This window comes from Lonchura striata, chromosome 23 (genome assembly GCF_046129695.1).
Source record: "Lonchura striata isolate bLonStr1 chromosome 23, bLonStr1.mat, whole genome shotgun sequence".
Lineage (NCBI taxonomy): Eukaryota > Metazoa > Chordata > Aves > Passeriformes > Estrildidae > Lonchura > Lonchura striata.
Window position 1 is genome coordinate 1371920 of NC_134625.1, and position 24607 is coordinate 1396526.

Below are 24607 nucleotides of genomic sequence, written 5' to 3' on the forward strand. Positions count from 1 at the left end.
CCAAAGCCAGCTTGGATGAGGTTTAGAGCGACCTGGGATAGCTGAAGGTGTCCCTGCCTATGGCTGGAACTGGATGAGATTCCAACCCAAACCACTCTGGAATTCCATGATCCAGTGATCTCCAAATGCAAGCCCTCACTCATGTCCAACATTAGTCTGTGTGATTTTTTCTGTTCTGATAGGAAGAAACATTGTTTTCACATCTCCAGACAAATTTAGATTAGACTTCAGGTAGAGATGAGGCCCTAATTAATCATAATGGATGGAACTGGATTTCTACAGTGCTCAAATTCAGCCTTAATTGTGAATTAATGCCTTTATGGGCAGAAATGTTAGAAGGACAACTGTTGCAAACAGCTTCAATCCACAACTACAACCATGCCCCTGGAAATGCTCTGATTTAGGGATTGAGTTGGGAAATTTAGGGATCCAGATGGAAAACCCTCCCTCAATCTAAGACTTGAAGTCAAAGCTCTGGTTTCATCACTCATGGATTCTCCTCCAAGTTTCCTACAGGCCCTCTCACCGGGAAATGCAGCGTTGCTGTGTTCCACTGGGATGTTGAGACTTCATAATCTCATTCCAATGCCAGTTATAAAATAGGCAAAAATCAACACAGCCCTTTCTTCCCTTCACGTGTAGGTGGGTGTATTATTCCCATTAGCATAAGAAACAGCTCCAGGCTGATGGGAATATTGTCACATTCCCACGACTTTACTCTGTCCCATAGGAGAACCAAATGAACAAAATTCTGTTCACTTGGACGTAGATTTTGGGGAAAGAGGACCTCAGGCACATTATTTCCATCCCTGGAACTGCCTTAATGTTCAGTCTCAGCCAACTCCCTGAATCCCACTGGACTTCTGTTTTCCTCACATGCAAAATGAGGGCAGTAATACCAACCACACCAGTGATTTGGTCTGGACAGGACTCAACAGCAGCCATGAGAGGAGGCAGAGGTGTTTCTATCTCCCAGCTCGCTGCAGACATTGCCCATTAATACTCTGAATGAGTGCTGTGTTGAGAACTCTCTTTTGTGTCACACGATTATGAAATTCCTTAACGTGCCATTAATATGCATGTTAATGTTGAAGCAATGCATGTGTCCTGTTCTTGTGCAAGCAGCAATGATTCCAGGGGAGCTCCTCCAATAACAGGCACAGATGCAGTGTGTGGCTTTTCCAACAAAAATAGCTTTTTAAAGCTCAATTTTTAAAAAGTTCTCTTCGCCCAAGAAAGACATTCTGCCCAGGATCAGCCATCCTTGCCAATTTTAACATTATGCTGATCTAAATAATTCTGCAGGGAATATTTTATGTATCTCCCAAATCTCAGCCAGACTCTGATTTGGCTCTTCTGGGATGAAATGCATCTTAGAATTGGCATTTCCACAAGCAGACAAAATCTTTACATTGACGGTGTTTTCATTAAGCTCTGAAAAACCTTCTGAAATAGAGGCTGTATTCCACCTGGAATGTCATCAAGCTGTCCAAAGAATTTAGGCAATTATTGGCATTTACTGCTCTCTGATGAAAACATCCAACACTGCTGACCCATCACGGGAATATGCATGCTCTGCTCAGCCATGGCATGATAGTTCTGAGGCAGCTTTTAAATTCTGAGACCCAAAAGAGCCTTTAATTCACATTTGGTGAACCTTATATGAAAAGCTGTTTCAATTTTACTTTTTTTTAAACATCCTACTCATTTTTCCTCTCTTTTGAAGTACTGATGCCATGCCCACAGCTGTCCCTGTTTCCATCCCAGGAGATCTGATAGGAAGGAGATCCAAGGACTTTCATTTTATGTAGAACTTTCAAAAGATTTGCTTGGACACTGCATCCCATTTCACTGCCTTGAAGTAGATTTTCTTCAATTAATTAAAAAGCACTTTTAAAAGTATTTTTCTTCCTTACTAGAAGCCATTCTACAGAAGTTAAAGCATTGACATTAGATGGATCAATGTTGAATCCATATGGATATAAATATATAGCTGGCTAATAAAAAAGTGAGTTCTGTGTCTACTCTGTGTATACCAACCACACTCTACCACCACATCCTTTACACACACAAAATGACAAAGTGGAGAGAAAAGTGCAATAGAAAGTGCAGCCAAATAAGAAACTTATAATCTGATATAAAAATTGGCTCAAGTACCTAAAGATTTCAAATTATTTTAGTCCTTTATTAAAAATAAATTAAGAAAACAAAGTAGGGCATTTGAATAGCTTGCCCCTTCCAAATGCATGAAACTTCACAATGACAACACATTCCTACTTGTTTCCAATTCGAAGGAAGAGTAAGAATCTTGAAAGAAAAAGAAAAATCCAGTATGAAAAAATAATTTTATGAGTTGTCTTCTCACACATTAAAAGAAGGCAAGGAAAAGGCAAATTTAAATTATTTTCTCCTCTCTGTGGGTCACCTTTCATTAAATTGCTGAGAATGAAACACACTCCCACCAGGACGTTAACATATTATTTTCAGTGCTGCTGGGGTGAGGAGCCTGATTAAAAATAAATGGTTTCTCCAATGAAACACATCATCCATCGTCAGCATGTAAAACACAGTCATTAATCACAGCACAACCTGCTTATTATGGGCATTCAAGCACTGGCAATACAAATGCTTATAAAACAGGGGCTCCTTTCACAATTCCCTGCCCTTGTCTCTCAATAGTTTACAGGATTAACCCTTTTGCAGTGAGGGATGGGCAAACTGGTTTTGCCTAATTCCAAACCAACCTGACATCATGGGTTCAAAAGTTCGACTTGAACTCGAACATTCTCAGGTGCAGTTTGTGCTGAGGGAACAAAGAGCTCAAGGGGAGCTAAGGGAAATGAGATAGGGATAGAGCAAATTGAGGAACTCTACAGGGCATGGACTGAGTGTAAAAATCCCGTGAGAGACAAAGGGTGGATAAAAAACGGCGATGAAAGAGTTGAAACTCTTGCAAAGTAATAAACATGATTTTGTCTAAACACCTATCTTAAATTGATTTATAGGGAAGTCTCTTCCTTCCTACAGAATTCCCTCTGCTGGGAAAAAACAACAAAATTTTAGTTGTACTTAATTAATACTCATGAAGAGCACAGTTACACATACACAGTCCCCACTGACCATATGACTTCGGGCTTCTCTTGCATTTCTTAGCAAAGGAATTCAAAATGCTAATGTGTAAAGAACTACCATTTTTCTTTAAAAAATGGGAAGGATGAGGAATTCACCTGGCTCCATGTCACATATGAATTCAAGGAAAAGCCGAGTCCAGATGGCCCAAGCACAAAATGCTGCTTGCAAATCTCTCAGCCCTTCCCTGGGGCCTGCAAAACCCAGCTCCAGTTATCCCTGCTCCCAACACAGCCTGTCCCAACTTCCAGATAAAGGAATGCTCAGAAAATGTCCATTTATTTGCAGTCTGATGCAATTCCTTTTCTTTTGCTACACACTCAAAACTTCTACCGACTTCAAGGAGAAAATAAGTGGGGACATGAGGAAAACCAGAGGTCCTGGGAAAAGCAGTATTTGGACATCCATGCAGCAGGCAAAAGTGCCTAAGCCCCACTATTTACTGATAGTTTTAACAAGTGAAACACCCCAATGAAGAAAATTCTTGTGGAGAAAAAGTAGATAAGGTGTGTATTTGAATTTTCTCTTGAGGTGTAAACTGGCCCCAGGTTAACCAGAGTTGGTAATTTGTCAAACACTTAACCTTGTCATCACTGGACAAATCTTTCCAGTGTTGGTATCAATTACTGGAAGCAAATGATCCATGACTGGCTTTGGAGAAAACAAATATTTTGAGAAGACAAATTAATAGTCCACCATATTTTAAATTACACTAAAGCTACACACCAGGTACCTGAAATGAACACTTAACTTTCTTCTGGGTGGATTTTTCAATTTTTCAGTTAATTAACATTGCAGGAATGGGTGGTGGCAGCAATTCCATTATCATTTACTCCAAATGTAAGAAATACGCAGTGAGTGCTTCATAGGCATGACTGGTTCAGAGCAGAGCGGGATATGTCCCAGCAAATAATCAGCAAGGAGTTAAAATCAAAAAATATCTTGAGCTAAAAGAGACTCACAAGGATCATCAAGTTCAACTCCCAGTCCTGCACAGGGCAAAATCACACCTAAGGTACTCAGAAATTCAGCATTGGCTCTACTTCCTAGAAGTAGAGGAACTATCAGGAGTTTTCCCAAGGTATTTCTTCTAAAGTAAAGGTTTTCTTCAACCAAAGTCACCATCAAGCATCTGTGATGAATGAAAGGTTCTCAGTATCCTTCACTGCCAAAATAATTTTCTGTGCTGTAATATACTACAGGAAAGCACCACCTTTGGTTTGTGGGTGGAAGCTCGGAGATAAAAACCATGAGCAGGTGAGAACTTTATTGAGAGTTTGCTTTTCCAAAGGCACCCCTGAAGCTCAGCTCTGGCGAGCCAAGGCTGTGCTAAGCAGTGTCTGCAAGGAGGGAACAGCAATGCTCAGGTTTTAAAAAGCTGCCAACTGATTTTAATGCATTTTTGCAAGCTGTATCATGACTAATTGTGCTAATACTGAAAGGGGGAAATAAGGCCTGGATCACAGAAATCTGCTTTCTCAAACATATTAAAGCCACAGAGTCACCAGTTGCCATCAGAGTGTCTCGTTGCTCTCCTGGCAGTGGTTTTGCTCAGTGACAGGAAGAAAAGGGACACTATTTTTCCATGGTTGAGTATGTGCCACAGAAGTCCTGTACTAACATTTATTACAGTCCCTTTTTCCTGATTAAAGCTTCTGGATGGGTATAATTTTTCCCCTTCTCTGAAATTTTTATTTCATAGTTGCCAACACTGTAGAATGTGACAGTGGAAGCTATTAATTGATCCTGCTATTAATAGAAAACAAGGAAAACAGAAAGGACAAAACAATTACAAAAGCTATGACACCACAAAAGAAAAGGAAATTATTTGCCAAACTGAGTTTTCCAGACCAAAGCCCAGTCCATGGAGCCAAGTACACAGCAATAAGACACTCCAGCACTTCCATGCCAGCTGGACATGCAGTCAAATCCATCTTTCCCATTTCCACACGTGTCCAGCACCTCCATCCTCCACAAAGAACCTCTCACAGTGCCAAAGAAATGTCATGCCATGAAAACCAGGATCAGGCCCTATCTTTCATTTCAGCACAACTGCTACAAAGACAGAGGACAAGCCAGATCAATCCCACACCTGCAGAAGCACTTTCAGCACTTGGCATGGGCTGGGAGATCATCTGTGCAGAGACAAATTTAGCTCACCCAGAGATGGGAATGATCCCAGTGCACAGACATTCCCTGCTGGCTGCACAGCTTGCCATAACCCAAGGTTTTGATGGGATGACACTTGGGATGTGGAGCTCTGACCTCCCAAGACAGTCAGACAAATGCAAGCCAGGAAACACTACCTCTGCAACCCAAAGCTGCTCCCTGGCTCTGCTGGAAAATGGACAGGGAGGAAAACTTCTGAGGATAAATGAAAAGAATCAATTCAGAATGTATTAAAAATACATAAATGGTCTTAAAGGAAGCATGTGAATTGCAATTTAAAAGACAATAATGATTTAAAAGATAATTTGCCCAATTTTGTGAAAACACTGCCATACTTGAACTTATTTATAAATCCACCATTTTACAATGTAGATTATTTATTTTAAAATAATATTTTGGATGCTGTACTTTGTTCAGCTAAGAAACAGATGAATACCTATAAACATTCCAGCTTTGGAATTTGGGATTAGTAAAAGTTTCATTAATTTATGAGCTGATACTTACACAAGTAAGCTTTCTAAATCTTTACAATTAGATGAAACAGCAGTGGGATTTCTACAATCTCCTTTCAGTCATCTTTGCTGCCTCTTCTGATGCAATCACTTCAGCAGCAAGTCTGTGATGGACAAATTCATCTACAGTACCAGTGGCTGTGACATCTCTTCACAACAGACAGGTGCTCTGGGGATTAGGCACCAGCCAAAGAGGTCTCTGTCACAGCCACAAGAAAAAAGCTTTTAATAGGGCTGTACAAATAAAATCAAATCAGTCAGGATTTCATAGATGCTTTTGTTTTAATGCAATTTAAATGCTGAACTACCTTACAGTAATGTGCTTTAAAAGGTTTACAGTTAAGCCATAATTGAATTTGACTCATTCTGGCCCTGATCCAGCTACAATTTAATTGACTTCAGTAGGAGTTGGACTGGGCTCTAAGTAATTTTAACTAAAGTAATCCATCAATTGTTTCTCACCCACTTCATCAAACTCCTTCCTATAATTTATGATTGCTCTATAATTTATTACAACAAGATGAAACCAACCCTTTTAACTTCTGGCACGGCTTCCTGACCCTTGGTGGAGAATTTCACCATATGCAGCCACCTAAACCAGACCTGTCTGAGGAAAGCCAAGAGCACAATACAGCTGAGCTCCAAACCTCCTGGTACTATCCACAGAAACCTCCAAATATGAGCTCCTCCACGGCTTAGTCACCACAGGAACAAAATGAACTGCTAGCAAAGCTGTCAAGAGGAGGCTTGGAACAAAACAGGCAGAAGAGTGAGTGAAATGCATTCACAAACACTGACAAATTTTTTTTGGCAAAAAAACAATCCCATTTTCTTCAGTATTCTCACTATTTTATTCTATCCATGATTACATTACTGTTTTCTATTTATTTGCCTATTTTTTGTCTTTGAGCCACAGGATTAAACACCATCCAGAGCAGTAGGCCTTCCATTAGACATAAAATGTTATGTGCAACATACAAGGAGATGTTTTCCATAATAAAGGACCACTACTGCTAATTTCAAAGATGACAAGTTAATCTGTCATACAATACCCTGCTTAAGTAACCAGAAACATATCATGCACATTTCTCTATCTTCTAAAAGAAAAGAACATGTTTTTATTAAGGCTTCAACCCTTCTGTGCTTACACTACCAAGCTCTGTTTTTTAATGGATCAACGTAGGCAGCTCTGCGTTGGATGTGGCAACAGGCACTTGCACACTCAAAGGTACAGGAACTTGTTGCTTCAACATTAATTCTCAGGATCTCTATTAAAATTAAATTCAGATGAAATTCAATCCCTGTAAGGTGAAATAAATCCCAGACTGAAAACGAAAAAAAAAAAAAAAAACAACACAACTCGCTGTCAGGAAAAGTAGCCATTTAACTGCTTTATGACTTGCAAAATAATCATTAAAAGAAATATCCGAAGGTAAATGGTGGCCAAGTATTTAAAGATGACTTAGTGATTACATGGAAAAATCTCTATTCTGATGAAAATCCAAAAAATGAGTAGTAAGATTATCCAAAATACAGGGCAAATATAAATACTTTCAATTCAACCCCTTCTCTGCAAATCATCCTGTTGGAGTCAGACAACAAACTGCACGAGTAGAAACCACCGTCAAGTCAAAAAATTTACAAGATAAGACCTGAACATACACATCCAAACACATTAAGGTCACTGAAAGGCTGTTGCCAGGAGAAAAAGACCATATATTTGCAAATTTTCTATTATCACATCTCCAAAGGGAATTGTAATTTTGTTGCATGGGAGGTTCTGGAAAACTGTTTTTTCCTTTCATTCAAAAAAAAAAAAAAAAAAAAGAGAGACAAAAGGAAAAAAAAAAGGTATGTTTTTTTTAAAAGAGAAAAATGAAAAACAAAGCATATTTGTCTCAAGGTTCTTTCAGGTTCTGTGTTTTCGACAGAGCTTAAGGGTTCTGGATGTGCTACCTGAAGTCCAAAGATTTTGAATATGAGTGCAGGGGTCCATGTTCAGGAAGATGGGGTTTTCTTTGAACGACTGTTCTTTACCCTTCTCTTTAGTTATTTAAATGGATCTCAGCTGTTTCCAAACACTTGCAATACCTACAGATGGTATCTGGGTGTTGTTCTGAGCTGTGCTCTGGACAAGAATGGGTGAAAACGTAAAGGTGCATGAGAGGAGAAGGAAAAAATACTGGAAAATGGAAAATACTACATATTACTGTCTTAGCCAGGTCCTAATACCACATTAGGACCTAATATATATAAATAATATATAAATACCTAATACCAAAAACCTTTATATTTTTAAAGTTGTCATTAAAATGGAGCTTTGGGAATTCTGGGCTAGAAATCTCTCAGCTGAATTTTCCCACAACCCTGGACAACGCCAGACTTCTACTACTCAACTCCCACTGTCCTTGTGATCCTATTCTATTACAGACTTTACACAAATACAACTGAGATCACAAGATAGGTCCCAAATTTTCCAAGGAACTGTTAATTCCTAGCAAGTGAAGCTACTGAACCTATGTTCTGGATTCTGCAGTTTTCCAAGGAACTGTTATTTCCTAGCAAGTGAAGCTCTTAAACATGTTCTGGGTTCTGCAATCTAGCCAGAGCAATTCTTATGTGGGAATGACTGAAAATGTTTGGTTGTAATTTTCTCTCCTTGAAAAAGAAAAAGAAATAAAATTTGCAATACTAAAAGTAACTTCATTGCTATGCCAAATGTCCTATAAAAAGGAAAGTGTTATAAAGTTTTGCCTTAGCCTTTCGAAGATAAGTTTTGAGTATTTTATTCCTGATTATTTTCTCTGACCTGATTTTACACATACACACACTTTTTAAACCTCTCCATTGTCAAGCTAAATTTATAACATTTTCTTCGCTCTGAACTGAAAAGGATACATAACGATTATTTCTTCAATCTACCAACAATCCAAAATATCAATTTTTCTGATTTCTCCTATTTTCACTTGGATATTATGAGATTTTGTACATGGCCTGCAAATGCAAACTCAGGTTTCTAGTGGCTCCAAGCAGGGCTGCAGTCACTTCTAACACTGAACAGCTTATCAAGGGCTGAGCAGAAGAAATTGAGCAGCAGAATCAAGCAATTAAATCCTCTGAGCAACCAGAGCAGAGCCTTTCTCCAGCTCAGCAGTTTTTTAAGAAAAACTTAAGGCACTGTATTGAGCAAGTGCCTCCAGAGCTCAGTTCCTGACCTGACGATGAGTTCTGGCTCTGCCATCCATTGTGTGCATTCCCTGCAAATCTGCCTTCCCCACGGGCCTGCACTGGGGGCATGGAAGCGACTTGGAGCTGGAAAGGCACAGATTTTGTTCCATCACCCAAACCTGCTCACAACACTCCTACCAGCAGCAAATCCATCCTGGAGGTGGATCACTGCGCCGACCCATCCATTGCCAGAGCTGTGATCCAGGGAGCTGCACCCAGATGGCAAAGCAATGTCCTGCTCAACAGAGCAGAAAAAACCACAAAGGCTCCTGAGCTCCTGCCCTGCTCTGCTCCCCGAGCCTAGAGGGGTGACAGGAGCTCCACATCAGCTCCAAACACTCCTGATTCCTTTTCCTCACCTTCCCCAGCGAGGATTTTTGCTCTTGTTCGTGCCCAGCTTGTCCTGAAGGCAGCAATGCTGAGGGTCATTGATTATACAGGATGAGATGGTCTTTTCCTGCATTCTGCAGAAGCAAGTTAAATAAAAGTCCTCAAGATAACAATGGCACTCGGTCTGCACTGCACAGTCCCCATGAACAGGGGCCAAATTGAGGACACTTTTAACCAAAGTGCTACATTTAAATCTAACTCACTGTGCAGATGGATTTAAACTGCTTCAGTGCCAGCTGTGAGGCTTTAGAAAATGAGGCGTAGGTGTCAATTTTCCCAGTGGAATCCCAAATTCATTAATGCCTCCTATTATAGCATTCCTCCACAATGCTTATTCATGCCCAACCACAACCACAATGCTGATTACTTGCCACAATAGGTTTTATTGCAATCACTGGGGTGTGATCTTCTGGTTTGTTCACTGTAGTTTTGTCATTCATTAAATCCTTTTATTCGCTATTAACAGTACGGAGATAAGACAGCAAAAGTCAGTCTTTACTACAGATATTTTACTATCTAGCACTGAAATTTCTTTAGAGACAGATTTCTCTGCTCAGTCCTGAAATCTGCTTTCAAAACTAGATTAGAATCTGGGCTTCCTTCTGAAATGCCACATTTAGTACTGCATATAATCCAGCAGAAAAAATTAACAGGCATTTCTACAAGTATCCATTTATCATCACCCAGGCCATTATTATTATCCCTCATATGGCACTTTTGGCCATTTCTGAACTAGATTTTCTGCTAAAGACATCAAAACACTTAAAACCCAATATGGGAACCCTGAAAAGCATTAGGCTCATTAAAATTTACTGTTGTGCCCAGTCTACAGCACTTACAGAGAAATCCACTTTCAGTTCATAGGTTTGTTTCATTTGATAAAATGTTCCTCAACCACAGACAGGCTTTTCCATGTAGGACTAAAATAGACAGAATTTTGGAAATTTTGAGAAAACTCAGATTTTCCCAATGCTGCAGCTGAATATATCCCACTACAGGAGCAGGGACACAGTCCTGACAGGAAATCCTGACTTTTCTAGATTTTCAGAGGAATGCTCAGAGACAGCAGCATAACTGTGACTGCACCTTCTGCCATTTCCAGGCAGAAATGTCATCTCTGAACTATCTTATATCTATTAAAAATACTCAACAGCTTCACAAATACTGTATCAAACACATCTACAGAGGAAGCACTTTTTATGTCTCAGGATCAATATAAATCCTTTTCAATTTTGCCTTTATTTTTTGCGACTCAACTATAGAATTCTACTGATCTTTGTAAGCTAAACCAAATAAATACAGGTAGTTTTCAAAATATTTTTTTTCCTTCATATGTTTGCACAAATAATCAGCAAAAATCACAAACAGCCTTGCAGCAATGCAGATTTCCACACAGGGACATTTTCAGCTTGCAATTTAGGCTGGCACCTCTTGTATAAACACACAGATTCCTTTTGGCCTGCTTCCCTCAACATTTTGGGGCACAGGTTTTTCATGGACTCAGGAGCCGTTTAAGATCTCCTGAGCATGCACTTCACACGGCACAGAAGCAAACCTTGCAGACCTTGCACCGTTGCCTGGGATGCCGCTGCAGTCCCGGCGCCGTCCAACCCCAGCTGCAGATGCAGGCTCGGGGAACGTGGGACGCACTCGAGTGCAAGTGAGCCTGGCAGAAGGTGCCCCCAGCACCCCACACCAGCTTCATTCAATGGGATTTATCCAGCTGTCGTGCTCCAGACTGGAAACGTGCTGAATGGATGGCGTCTCGTTTTTCCCTGTGCTGGAACACACGCACTACGTGGATTCCCTTTTCTTTTCCCAAGCATTTTGCCTTCCCCCAGGAATTCCATAACAAAATCTGTTCAGTGTAAAGGAGAAGATTCAGCAGGTATTTGAGCAACAGAAATGGCTTCACCCCAATTTTAAGTCATGTCCCACAGCAAAATCAGGCCTTGCCCATATCAAGGCCTTTTGGACGATATTCAGAAGTAATCTTTTGTTGTGAGTTTGCACATAAAAACTTAGCTGTTTTAAGTAACAATAAATCTACTTTCTCACCGTGGTTTCCTAAAAAGGCTGAGGAGACTGAGTGAGGATCAGAAGAGCCAAACTTTATCTCCCAAGCAATGATTCTCCAAAGGCCCCAGCGGCTGCAGGGACCACTAAGTTTAATCCAGAAAATATCATTTATATGAGGAAAATGACAATTCAAAAGATCCCTTTGGAATAACCAGCTCCCAAGTTCATCCTAAGATAAAACAACAGAAGACAGACATGGAATTGGAAGAGAAGAATCCAAGATTTGAACAATTCTATATTAGACACCTGCATACATTAAAATCCCAATGACACATATCCTGAATGTTTTTAAGACAAAAAAAAAAAAAAAAAAAAAAAAACAAACAAAAAAAAAAACCCAAACAAACAAAAAAATCCAATCACCAAACTAAAAATTCCAAAAATAATTTAAAGAGGGTAAAAAAAAATAATAATTACTAATGTTCTTTAAAGACACAGACCAGCAAGCAGAGTAGTAAATTTTCAAAAAAGCAAAAAAACAAGTGGAGAAACTTAAGATTGCATTCACTTCCCAAAGTTGTGGCGCTTTTAAATGTACATGTAGCAGTAGCACAATTCCCCTAAAACATAGGTAAATATTTTATATTTTAGCAGACAATTGTCTCAGAAAAGAAACAGGGCCACACTGATCCAAGGTATACTTTTGCCTTGCAAGGTGTTGTTCTGGTGTAGCAATTAAAGGGAAATCAGCACAGCCCTACCTGAGATACAGACTAGTAAAAAACCTTGGCACAGACATAAATTACTCTGCTGCTCATTAGGATTTAAATTATAAACCACTAAGACACATTCAAATTTGAGGTTTTTTTTGTGAGCTGGAATAGGGCCTGGTACAAATGAATACACATCACAGACAATTAACAATTTGTATTACCAACTTTGCTGAAATAACTGAACTCTGTGATTGAAGGCAACGCAATTCTTTCTAATCCAGACATCTCAATTCATTTGGAGAGTTTAAAAAGGCCATCCAAGACCAATATTACTGATTACCAACAGACAATGTCACAAATTCCACTTAGACCAGGGATTGCACACTACTCTTCTTCACACCCCTGACTAGTTTTCATTTTCAGACTATTTTAGTTCCTTTGATAAATAAGGAGCTTTTCTAATTTGACCTTGTAACACTGCACACTGTGTCCTTTGATTCTTTATCATGCTCAAAACTACCAATAAGGCAACTGGATTCTAAATCTATCACTAAACCAACATAACAAAAAATAGAAGAAACAAATTAGAATTGGAGTAGGCTTGCCTACAAATATTTTTAATTAAAAAATTAAAATTAAAATTTGAAAAGTGAGTCCTACAGGACTCTGTTCAGAGAAAAAGCAACCATCAGCAATCACCGTAACAAACCAAGCATATGAACAATGTATTGTTACTTATACAAATTAATCAATGGTGACATTATATGAAAAGCTAATAAAAATATAAGTATCATGAAATAAGATAAATAATATTTTCATTCAGTCATCACAGCCCAAAAAGTCATAACGCAAAGTATTAATGGTATTAATCACCATCTGAAAATATTTCTAGTCTTTAAGATTGTAATCATAATGGTTCTGAACCCAGACTAGCATTTTGTTACAGATTTGCTATTGGTTTAGTCTTGTTTTTTTGGCTGAATAAAGACCACAATACATGTTCACATGCCAAACTTTAAACTATTGATGGTACATTCTCACAGAGAATTGCAGATTTCTTTAGAAAAAAAGTTGGGTTGGAATTTGTTCCAAGCTGTCTTCAATGGGAATCTCTCCGGTGACACTGGTGAGCTTTGCATTAGACCTCACAAACGCTCCTCACAACTAAAATGTCAATCTTTGACCTCAAGATGCACCAGAAAAGTCCTAAACACTTCTTCCACCTCCTTCTGCTTCTAATATGTTTTGTTCCAATTCACATGCACTGAGTTAAATATTCAGCAATTCATCAGAGCCAAAAGAAAAACTCCTTTCTATTGTGTTAGCAAAGTTTTCTCATCTCTCTTCACTTAACTAGGGATATTGTTGAACACAAACACTGGATACGTACAAGATCTTATATCTTTCAGCTCCAAATAAATTATAAAGGCATATCAGCCTGCTCTGACTTCACCCAAGATGAAAGAAATATTAACTCTTTAGTCCATGAAAATGTCTCAAACCCTGACTCTTGTCTTGAGAAAAAGCCACTGAGGAGATGTTTAGCTGGAGTAACTCATTAATCATCACTGTTTCAAACACTCCCAAGTCCAAGCTGTGATGGTACAGTAACAAATCTCTGTGGTTTAGGTTAAGACACATTTTTTTAGATCATGAAGAGGCCAAGTTCCCTTCCTGATGAACTCTGGAGGCAAAGGAAACTCAAGCAGAAAGTTAAATGCCATACAGTATTTATACAGTGCTATATTTCTGCAGCCTTTAGCCCCCAAGTAGTTTGGGAAGGGCTTTTTAGTTTATTTTCACTCTGTGTGTGTATCTTTGTGGGCTTGGTTTTTTGTTTTATTTTAGTTTAGTTACAGATTTATATTGAGTATTTTTCAAATTCTTTCACATTTAGGTATCTTTTGCAGTATTGTCCATTTCTTAGCCAATAGTTTCCTTTCATTTCAAAAAATTCCCATTGCCTAATACACATAAGACTTGAATTATGCCTATACTCCTTAGAATCTGACCAAGTTTTGATCCACACTAAGTTTTTAAGTGTGGATTTGATAGTAGTTTCCTCTGTGATTTTAATTCCACAAGCAAATCTCTCTCTGTACTTCTCAAGTGCTGCAATTCCATACAGCTTAGTCCATTAGAAGCAGATACTCCCAACCTGGACTGACATAGGGACAGGCCAGAGCTTGGGCTAGAAACAGAACCTTGAGGGCAAACTCATTAGAGATCCCAGGCACAAAGAGAAATAAGGCTTTAACTGAAGAGTAACCACAAGAGACTCACTAGCATCACTCTCAATCCACTGCTGAATCATACGAGGATTATTAATGATTATTTACTGAACATCACTCTTGCAAAGACAATGCTTGCTATACTTGACCCAGAACTATGTATTTTTAAAAATTCTCTCTTTTTTTTTCCATGGGGGGTGCTGAGAGTCAAACCAGCTGCTAGGAACCACCTCACCCATCAAAAATCCCGGGATCTATTAGGTGACATTCAGACCGTAATTTTTATTAAGGTAGTTGTATATGCTTCTGGACACTTATAATATCCAGGCTAATATTCATTCTGGGTGCTATAGGGACTTTCTTTTCTAATTCTTCCTGTTTCTGTACAGAAAGAGAAAAAAGCCAAGAGGCTTGGTGTCCTTAGCCTGGTGAAGTGAGGTCTGCAGGCAGAATCGGGCACTCCGTGCGTCACTGCCACACACCAAACCCCTTCAGGACGTTTTGGCCAAGAACTGAATTTCACTACGCAGTAGTGAGGGATCAGCTCTCAAAAATTCCCTTGTCAGCAATACCTTGATTAACAACCAGTCCTTATACAAAATATGTCAGCGATTAGTTAGGGAAAGCAAGGGACGTCACGCACAAATCGGTTGAAAGAAATTAATGTTGATGGAGGATCAAATTGTCCATGCGATTTCTTCCCAAAAGCTGGTCATCATAGGTCTTAATTCTGATTCAGCTTCCTAATCCCTCCTGGATCTTTAATAACTAGTATTTACAAAATAAATATTGAGGTTGAAGGAAGATTTATGCTTGGAGCAAGGATTTATTCTACTTGTCAAATCTTAGGGTACACTAACAGCAAGTTTTCTATCAGCAAAGCTCTACTAAGAGCTGAAAAGATCCTTCTTATTTATATTCAGCAATAAAAGACCTTAAACTAAACCAGCAAACCTAAGCCGAAGTACAGGCGTTGAGGTTTTAAACACAACCTAATACTAGGGCAAAATGAATATTTCCAGCAAAGAGAAAGAGAAAAAATATAATTCTATGACCTTGAAATATGTATGATTTTTATTGGTAATTAGTCCTTTACAAATATTTTTCAATAGATAAGATTTTTTGAAGAATGCCTTTTTAAGCTGCAGTTTCATCACCTCATTTCTCTTGACACATTATGTGTCACCATTGGAATTATGGCCTTATAAAAAGAACAGAAATCTGGAAAACTGCTTGCTTCATCAGAAAAAGGGATTTTTTTTAAAAATATTTTTTTAATCTGGAATGTATTCTAAGAATACTATTTTTATTTTTAATGTGAATTTTTAAATGCCCACATTTGATCAGTCTGCTTGTGAAATTTTATAATGCCCATGGTCAAGACCTGATTGCTTATCGTGTTGCCTGTACAGGGCAGAGCCATTTGTGTGTATTTATTTGTGGTGTCTGCAAAATCTTTACAAGTATTTTGCCATCTTTGCTGTTAGAAATAACCTACGGTCTTTCAAAGAAAAAGAGAATTTAGGGTAGAAAAACTGTGCCTCTACAGATTTTTTTTTTTCTTTTCACAATATTTTTATTAACTTCTTTGCACTAACACAGACATAATGAAAAAAACACTGGAGGTTTCAGTGAGCCTCAAATTAAGGACGATTTCTAAAGCACTGGAGTCTTGTAGATCTCTTTAACTCATTATTAGCCAATATATTATGATATATTGGCTCCAATGCACACCCCGACGACCATTGGGCTGAACCCCACCACTACACACTGACAGCAACTAAGAAGTGGCAGTAACTAACTGATAGCTGCTGGTTACTGATAGTAACTAAGGACCCCAGCGCTGGCGGTGCGGGGAGCGGGGATGCAGTGTGAGAGCCGCGCTTGGTCCAGGCAGGCTCTGGGGGAAGCAGCGGGCGATGCGGAGCCCTCGCCCGGGACCCGCGGCTCCGCGCCCGCCCCGTCCCCGCTCGGTCGGGCTTACCGGCGCAGGAGTGCAGCGGCTTGGGCCGGACCAGGAGCGACGGGCACACGGAGTACAGGGAAAGTTTCTCGAAGTAGTCGCAGGTCTCCTTGGAGAGGATCTCGTCGATCATGAAGGTCTTGTAGCGCCTCCTGCCTGCCTTGGGCCGGCCGGGCGCGGGCAGCCGCGCCGGGGGCTGCGGGCCGGGCCGGGGCTGCGGCGGGCCGTGCATGGCGGGAGCCCTGCGGGCCGGCCAGAGCCGCGCCCCGCTCGCATGGGCGCCCGGCGGGCCGAGCGTGCCCCGCTGTGCCCGCTGTGCCCGCTGTGCCCGCTGTCCCCGCTGTGCCCGCTGTGCCCGCTGTGCCCGCTGTCCCCGCTGTCCCCGCTGTGCCCGCTGTCCCCGCTGTGCCCGCTGTGCCCGCTGTCCCCGCTGTGCCCGCCCTGTCCCCGCTGTGCCCGCTGTCCCCGCTGTGCCCCGCTGTGCCCGCTGTCCCCGCTGTGCCCGCTGTCCCCGCTGTGCCCGCCCTGTCCCCGCTGTGCCCGCTGTGCCCGCTGTGCCCGCTGTCCCCCCTGTCCCCGCTGTGCCCGCTGTGCCCCGCTGTGCCCGCTGTGCCCGCTGTGCCCCGCTGTGCCCGCTGTGCCCGCTGTCCCCGCTGTCCCCGCTGCGCCCGCCCTGTCCCCGCTGTCCCCGCTGTGCCCGCTGTGCCCGCTGTCCCCGCTGTGCCCGCTGTCCCCGCTGTGCCCGCTGTGCCCGCTGTCCCCGCTGTCCCCGCTGTGCCCGCTGTGCCCCGCTGTGCCCGCCCTGTCCCCGCTGTGCCCCGCTGTCCCCGCTGTGCCCGCTGTCCCCGCTGTCCCCGCTGTGCCCCGCTGTCCCCGCTGCGCCCGCTGTCCCCGCTGTCCCCGCTGTGCCCGCCCTGTCCCCGCTGCGCCCGCTGTCCCCGCTGTCCCCGCTGTGCCCGCTGTCCCCGCTGTCCCCGCTGTCCCCGCTGTGCCCGCCCTGTCCCCGCTGTGCCCGCCCTGTCCCCGCTGTGCCCGCTGTCCCCGCTGTGCCCCGCTGTCCCCGCTGTGCCCCGCTGTGCCCGCTGTCCCCGCTGTGCCCGCTGTCCCCGCTGTGCCCGCCCTGTCCCCGCTGTCCCCGCTGTCCCCGCTGTCCCCGCTGTCCCCGCTGTGCCCGCTGTGCCCGCTGTGGCCGCCGCCTCGGCCGCGCTGCGCGGCGCCGCTCCCCGCTATATAAAGCCGCCGATAAGCATCTCTCCCAACGCTCCGCGGCCTTTTTAGGAGGCTCGGGCTGTCAATCAGGGCGCCCGCTGCTCCCCGCCAGCAGCATTGTTACCCTGCGCCGCGCTGGGAGGATCCGCCGCTCCTTTCCCCTCCCTGCTCTCTATTTTAAGATACTGGGGTGTGTGGCCTTTTTTCTTCTTCTTCTTCTCCTCCTCCTCCTCCTCTTCCCTAGATTGTAATTATCTAAAAAAGTTAAATGCGGGCTGCCAGAGTGTGCTGCCCCGGCCCCCACAGCTTTCCCCGACCGGCGTCAAAACTATTCCCGAGCCGCAAAATGATGGAGAGCGGCAGACGGGGAAAATCCTGATTTTAGGTGCCTTGCCTAGGAGCACTATGTAGCAGTTCTTTTTCTCCAGGAGCGGCGTTACTTGGACCCCACGTCTGAGATTATTTTCTGGCGGATCCCTGTTTAGTTCAGCTGGATTTTTGCAAAGCTGAGCTTTCAGCCCCTTCTGCTGAGGGGTGCTGAGGCTTCCTCACTGGAACTTTTCCTACCAGGCTGTGGGCTGAATTTTATTTCTCATCTCCGTGGCCTCCAGCAGGAATCATCAGGACACCCTACTCATGGAAAGGTGTATCAGGAGGAATCCCCTGGATTAACTGGTTGCTGCAGGTTTTCCAGAACCCACAGCCAGCTCACTAACTTTAAATGGATAAAGAGATGCTCATTATGGAAATTTATCACCCTCCAAAAATTATTAGTCGCAGGTTTCACACAAGGATTTAAATATAATCTGCAAAAAGGTATCAGACATCCTTTGGTTCTCATGCTTTGGCAATCTAAATGGCAGCAAACGCTTATTTTGATAACAGAAAACTCAGTCTGTTTTTGCAAAAGGGAACAACCGTTTCAAACTCTCATCAATGATTTGAACCACTTTTATTTTTTTAACTGTATTTTTTTTAATCCTTCAAAACACTGTAAACTATCTTTAACCTCTTTTGTGAAAGCACAACTTTTTTCAATTCAAAATTTCATTTAACTTCAGCAATACAGTTGTTCATTTATAGAGACTCAAAATAAGACACTTGCATTGTCCATACTCTGACAAAACTGGAAGGCAGATGCAAGCATATATCAGACTTTCGATATATCCTTTAATTTTTTTTCTTAAAATCTGATTACATTTTTTTAAAATATAGTACAGCTAATTATATTGAAACACATGTAAAGCAAAGTGTTTTGCTAATTTTAAACCATTGGGATGGCATTCTCATTTAAAATAGTTTGGAAATGCTTTTATTTCTTTTTATTTTGAGAACTAAAGTGATCTTATGATGAGGAATTTAACTAGATTGATAACAACTAAGGAATTCAAGAACTTCTCTCCTCCACGACATTGTAACTCTTTCTAAAATACTTAAACTTTCTGCTTTAATTCCTAAACAAAGTACAGCCATTTAAGCAGATGGACTGATTTTGTTATGACTGTAGTTTTATGAGTACTCACCTCTTCATTCAGACATAAAGCATTTCAGGAGCACATTTTCTTCATCTTTTTCAGACCCTTTTTTTCTTTTTTCTTTTTTTTTAGGAAACTAAGTAATTACCAGCAACATTAGCTCCAGCAACATTAGCTTCAGCAATTAGTATTGCTGATAATTATTACAAAAAATATTTTGGAGGCAATAGTGAGCCACTGATTTAAGCCCCAAAGCAGCAGCAAATGGCATTTTATAACTTACATTACCTCAGGATCTGGCCAGGAGCTGCAGCCCACCCTACCCCCACTTCAAATTTATCCTGCTTTTCTTGTCTTTGAAAAACCTGACACAACACAGCAGAGGAATGTTTCCTGAAGAGTATTCCAGGAGCTTGACTAGATCCAGCCTAGAAATCAAGAGGGGAAGCAAACCATGGGCTTTCTGAGCTTGCGGGACAAGAGACTCTGCTTGTCTTTAAATGTTTCTTTCTCACGTCTGAAGGGCTGAATATCCAGAGGTGTGTGGCTGGCACCTCTGTCCATACTCTAGAAATGTAATGTCCTCACCTGAGCCCAAGCAGATGAACTGGCAGGTGGGATTAGCCCCCACTAACACGTCTCTAGAAATTTTATTTCTTTTTATTAATGTTTTTTTTTAAAGTGGTCAGAGCAATACGGTGGGTTATGTCGGATGAAACACACACTGGCTGTCAATCAAAAAGGGGGTGCTTTGGTCAGGAATAATCAGGGGTTTTGTTTCCAAAATTAATGAAGTGGCTGGAATAGCGAACATCTGCCAAGGGGACTCAAACCCCGAGCAGCTGTTGGAGCCCCAGGACCCTTCCCTTGTGGAACAGCCTTGCTGAGAAGTGCTTCTCCCTGAGCTTGCTCTTGTGGCTGAGAGCTGGAACGGACAGAGGCTGGAAAGTGAAAGGCACATTCGGGAAGGTTCGGAGGGCAGGAGATCTGACACAGTCGGTGCCCCAGGCCGGCATCTGCACACCACAAACGGCAGCCGGGCAGCCAGGGACCAGGATTTCTGCTCTTTTCCAAGCAGGAATTAATCCGAGGGACACAAGCCTCCATTTTACTGACTAAAGAATTTCTGCAATCAGAATTGAGGAAAATAGAACTGCTGTAAGTCTGTCAGTCACTAGCAAGTAATTTCTAAGGAAAAGCAGGAGGTTAGCCCAGCACCAGAGAGCTGGAAATAGATTGTCCAGGAGGGCAGTTGTGTTCAGTCAAGAGAGATACAGCAGCACACTCTCTAAACTTGGGTTTCTGGAGACAAGTAGTTTTAATTTGGAGTCAATCTGTGCTACCAGGCCTTTTGTATGCAGTGCCAAAGCCCCACATGCGTGGTGCACCTTGGGAAAATGATTAAGCACCTTTGAGTTGACTTGTTTAGTCCCGGCACAAATATTACCATGAGAGACAGTGATTAAGGGAAGAGGAATTAACTTGCTGCTGTATTACTAAATTTGTGATTTAGGTAGTACCCAAGTGGCTCTGCTTAGGGCAGAGTCAGCTGGTTTGTGATCACTTTGCTGCTGCATTTGTATATTGCCGAGCACACTGGGATTGTTTGCCTGAAGAATTCTGTCTGTTAGATTTTCAGCTTCCAGTTTCCACAAGAATTTAAAATGCAAACTTATTTTGACAGAATGGGCAGGATTAATTAAAGTGACAAAGTCTGAAAGTCCCTTTGGCTCTTAGTCTGAATTCCTGTTTCTATATCAAAAGGGCAAAGACACCTTTCACAAGCCCCTGACATTACCATTTTTAATCACTAGAAAAGTCCCTTTTCCAGTGAAATGCAACCACCTTTGAAAACAGATTTGTACAGACATAATCAATCCTGCTAAACACCAATACTCTGATCTCAAGTGTATGCCTTTTTCAGCATGATATTGGGCTTGATACTTGATCCAGTATAGAAAAATCAAATGTGTGGCTGGAAAGAGGAAGGCACAATACGGGCCAGTGCTTCGCTCCAGGGAATCCAGAGGCTTTGTCCTCTCAGCGTGAAAGGTCTCAGTGCATAAAAATCCCTTTGAGTAAAAGATCGCAGCATATGTCTCACATAAATAAAATGAGTTTCTAGTATCTGCCCCATGCCAGAGAAAAGGGCATTGCCCAGGAAATTTTTTTTAAGCCAGAGAGAGTGTAAAACACCCAACACATGCACATAGAAGGAAAACCCACCTGATCGGTGACCAAGTGAGCCCCTCAGTCCTGTTCATTCCCCTGACAGAAATGGTCATTGAGAGAAAGACACCTCTGAGCAGGGTCTCCTCCCTGCCTCCTGGAAAGCCTTGTAAAGGCAGAGGATGGAAAAAAACCTAAAGTGTTTGTTGACCCTGAACTTTACCTTGGCCCCTTTGCAGATGATAAGATGATACCTCTGAGCAGCCGAGGAAACAGAAATTGCAGAGCAGCAACTGCACAAACTTACACACCCCTATCACTTTTGGGGGGCTCTTTGCTCACAGCTTATCTATACAACCAAATTTCATTCCTGGCCTAAGTGACTATGCTCCAAGTCCAACAGTTTCATTAGAATATTTTTTCAGTCCCCAAAACTATGTAGCCTGTCTCAAATCCTCAATTACATTATTCTCCCTGTCGCCTTAAATCTGTCTGCCACTTCTTTGAGTGTCACCAGACATCACTCTGAGTCCAACTGATTCCCTTCCTACTCCCTATCCCCCCACTGTGATGCTGCAGCATTTGTGTGGTTCCAAACCATTCCTGGCTCCAGTTTTGTCCCTTAATGGACAGCCCTGGGCTTAGGGCAGCAACACTACAAAGGTGTCCTTGACATGCTCAGAATAAACCAAAGCTTGAGTTACTTTCTTCAATAAAATTATACTGAAAGCTGAACTATCAATTGGGACACCTTTGTTTTATTTCCTGCTCTGCCTCAAGCCCTAAACTTAATCTCCCTTGCCTAGAGACAACTTTGAATCACCTAGAAATAGAGTATAAGGGTATTCATCATGTGACTGGAGCCACGGGCCAGTCCCCAAATTAGTTAAGATGTTCTGATTTAAAGTAATAGTACAGCTAATAACCATTTTTATCAGTGCTGATAGAAGGCTTAGAACACACAAGCCATAAAGTTCATGACACATTCACAAAACCTCTTAAAAAGGAGACCTATATATGGTCTCAGATTTACATGCAGAGAAACTGAGGCAAAGTTTCCCTCTGTTAATGCTTGGGACAGAAGCCAGATCTCACTCACCATCATGTCCTGTCCAGGCAGAGCAGAATCTAAATCCCAAAATTTTCCTCTGTGACCTCATTTTTTCCCCCCATAGCACAATGGGGGTTGTGAGAGAGTGTGTTAATTTTTTTCCAGTTACCTCTTTGCAGGACACACAACACCTGAGCAGCTTCTCCTTCCTCACCTGTTGCTACCAAAACCGTGCAACCAGACTCTGGCACTGGAATTGGAGTATTTCCATAAGCTCCCAGGGAACTGCTGTGCCGCTACACAGGGCACCAAGGAACTAAAGCAGAAGGAATAAGTCACTATGAATCCTGAGACAGACCCACTGGCAGAACAGAAGGCATCTAGAGAGATATTTATGGGGTGGCTCCGATTTTCTGGGAGTTGCACAGACACCACGTACACCAGAGGCTATGCCAAGGAACAGAGCCCATCTTTCAGCAAGTGGGATTTGTTTTTCCAGGCTATAGCTAAGAGGTTACATTCTGGATTTATAAACTAGGGCTAAGAGGTTTGGGAGTGGCAACCAGGAATGCAAAGGAACATTCTGTGCCACCTGAGGGTCCAGTTTGGGCAAGGCAGAAACACCTGGTCTCCTACTTGTCACCCCATATATTCATGGGACTATAGTGTTTTTCCCCTTTCTCCAATTAATTCCACGCCGCTGTGACAATCCACCCTTAAAGGGAAGGAAGCACCCAACCATCATCCTCCTCCTACCCACATTGCTGTCCTCTCTGGGATGCCAGTGAAAACAGAGACAACTACTTTAATATGGCCAAGGAAACAACAATCTCATTTAGCTCATTTTTTTAAGAGTGACTGGAGCCAATTGTGAAGGGAAGTATCTAATCTCATGAGAATGAGTGTTTTGAATTGGAACATCTTTCAAAAAACACCCCCAATTTTTTGGCAGGGAAGGCTTCCCAAATCTAACACTACTTCACTCTTTAATTCATGCTCCAGCCTCATTTGGATGAGGATCCACATGTGAATACTTCATTCAGCTTTGCCTAAGGCCAATTATTTTTGCACAAGTCTTGCTAAATCTCTGCCAAGCTGGTAGTGTGTCAAAAAGGAAAAATCAAAATATTTGCAACTCCTTCTATAAAATATCCAGGATGTTTTGGTGTTCTGTGACTGATGCTTTATTCATTATTCAGAGGATTATCTCTGCTTTCTTTTTTTCCACACGACAATTTACCTGAAATCAGCAAAGAAAAGATCCACAACCAATTGATCAGAAGAATGTCTCCAGTCTCCATAGAGACACCAGGAAAACACCAGGATCATGTGAGTTGTACACAAGAAACCTATTCATACTGGAATGGGTGTTCCAGGACATTAAGTAATTTTGACAATCTGCCACTATCTCAGCCTGCAAGAAGCCCAAAGGGAGTTATTGATGTCATCAAGTTCTGATCTTTATTAATGGTTTCTTGACAGCCTTCATCATTCTGGGCTCTGCAGAACCCCAGTCCAGACCTGCAGATAAACCTTTGTACAGTCATCCAAGAGAAACCAGGACCCCCATTTCCAGAGAGCTCAGGAGCTGAGTGTCCTACAGGAACTGCTCAAGCCTCCCCTCCTGACAGGCTGCAGAGAGCCAGGAGCTGCCAGCCAGAAGCCCAGTTGTCCCAGTATGCTGGAACAGCCCAGGTCTTGCTCTTCACTTAGCAGGTGCTGTGCTGCTGCAGTTCACTGTAGATAAACTTGTACTTAATACAAGGACAAGCAAGGAGACATAGGGGCTCTGGGACTCAATAAATAACAGAGCATACCAAAATTTCCTGTAGCAGTCTTGCATCTACAGGTAAGGCCAGGATTTACATTGCCTAATGCTAAGGGAAAGACAAAGAGCCTGATCATGCCTATAAATAGATTTATTCCTTCTAAACAAGCTACAGTGAGAAGTCCTTTCCAGAGATCCCAGCCAAATTTATCCTCCTGAGGAGCAGGCAGAGGACTGACTGTGTGTGTAAGCCAGCCAAGGCAGGGTTTGGGGCTTGAAACACAGAGGACTCTCTCTCCTATTTAAAGTGCCTAGTTTGGCTCCCTATGATGCTCTGTGTCATTCCTCAACCTTCCACAAAGTCATAGAATCCTTACCTGTGTAAGAGCTCAGGAATCAATTTCATCACCAGAGCTGGAGAACTGTGCCATTCCCAGAAGGATTTGTTGCCTGGGTTGCTGCAGTTGGGTATTTCCACATATTTCAACATCCAGGGGTTTGGGAATGCTGCAGAGGACACTGCATTGACAATGGGGCTGCCTGCAGAGAACTCAGTGTCTTCAGCCCCAGCTCAGAACACT

The 24607-nt window shown here is 42.3% G+C and overlaps 1 protein-coding gene across 1 annotated transcript in view; it reads right to left on the reverse strand.

Moving 5' to 3' along the window:
- Window positions 1-16586, reverse strand: part of BARX2 (BARX homeobox 2) — a 34164-nt gene extending 17578 nt beyond the window's left edge. Inside the window, exon 1 of the mRNA XM_021531111.1 lies at window positions 16376-16586. Coding sequence (XP_021386786.1) covers window positions 16376-16586 — 211 coding nt within the window. The remainder of the gene's footprint in view (window positions 1-16375) is intronic.
- Window positions 16587-24607: the final 8021 nt, after the last annotated feature.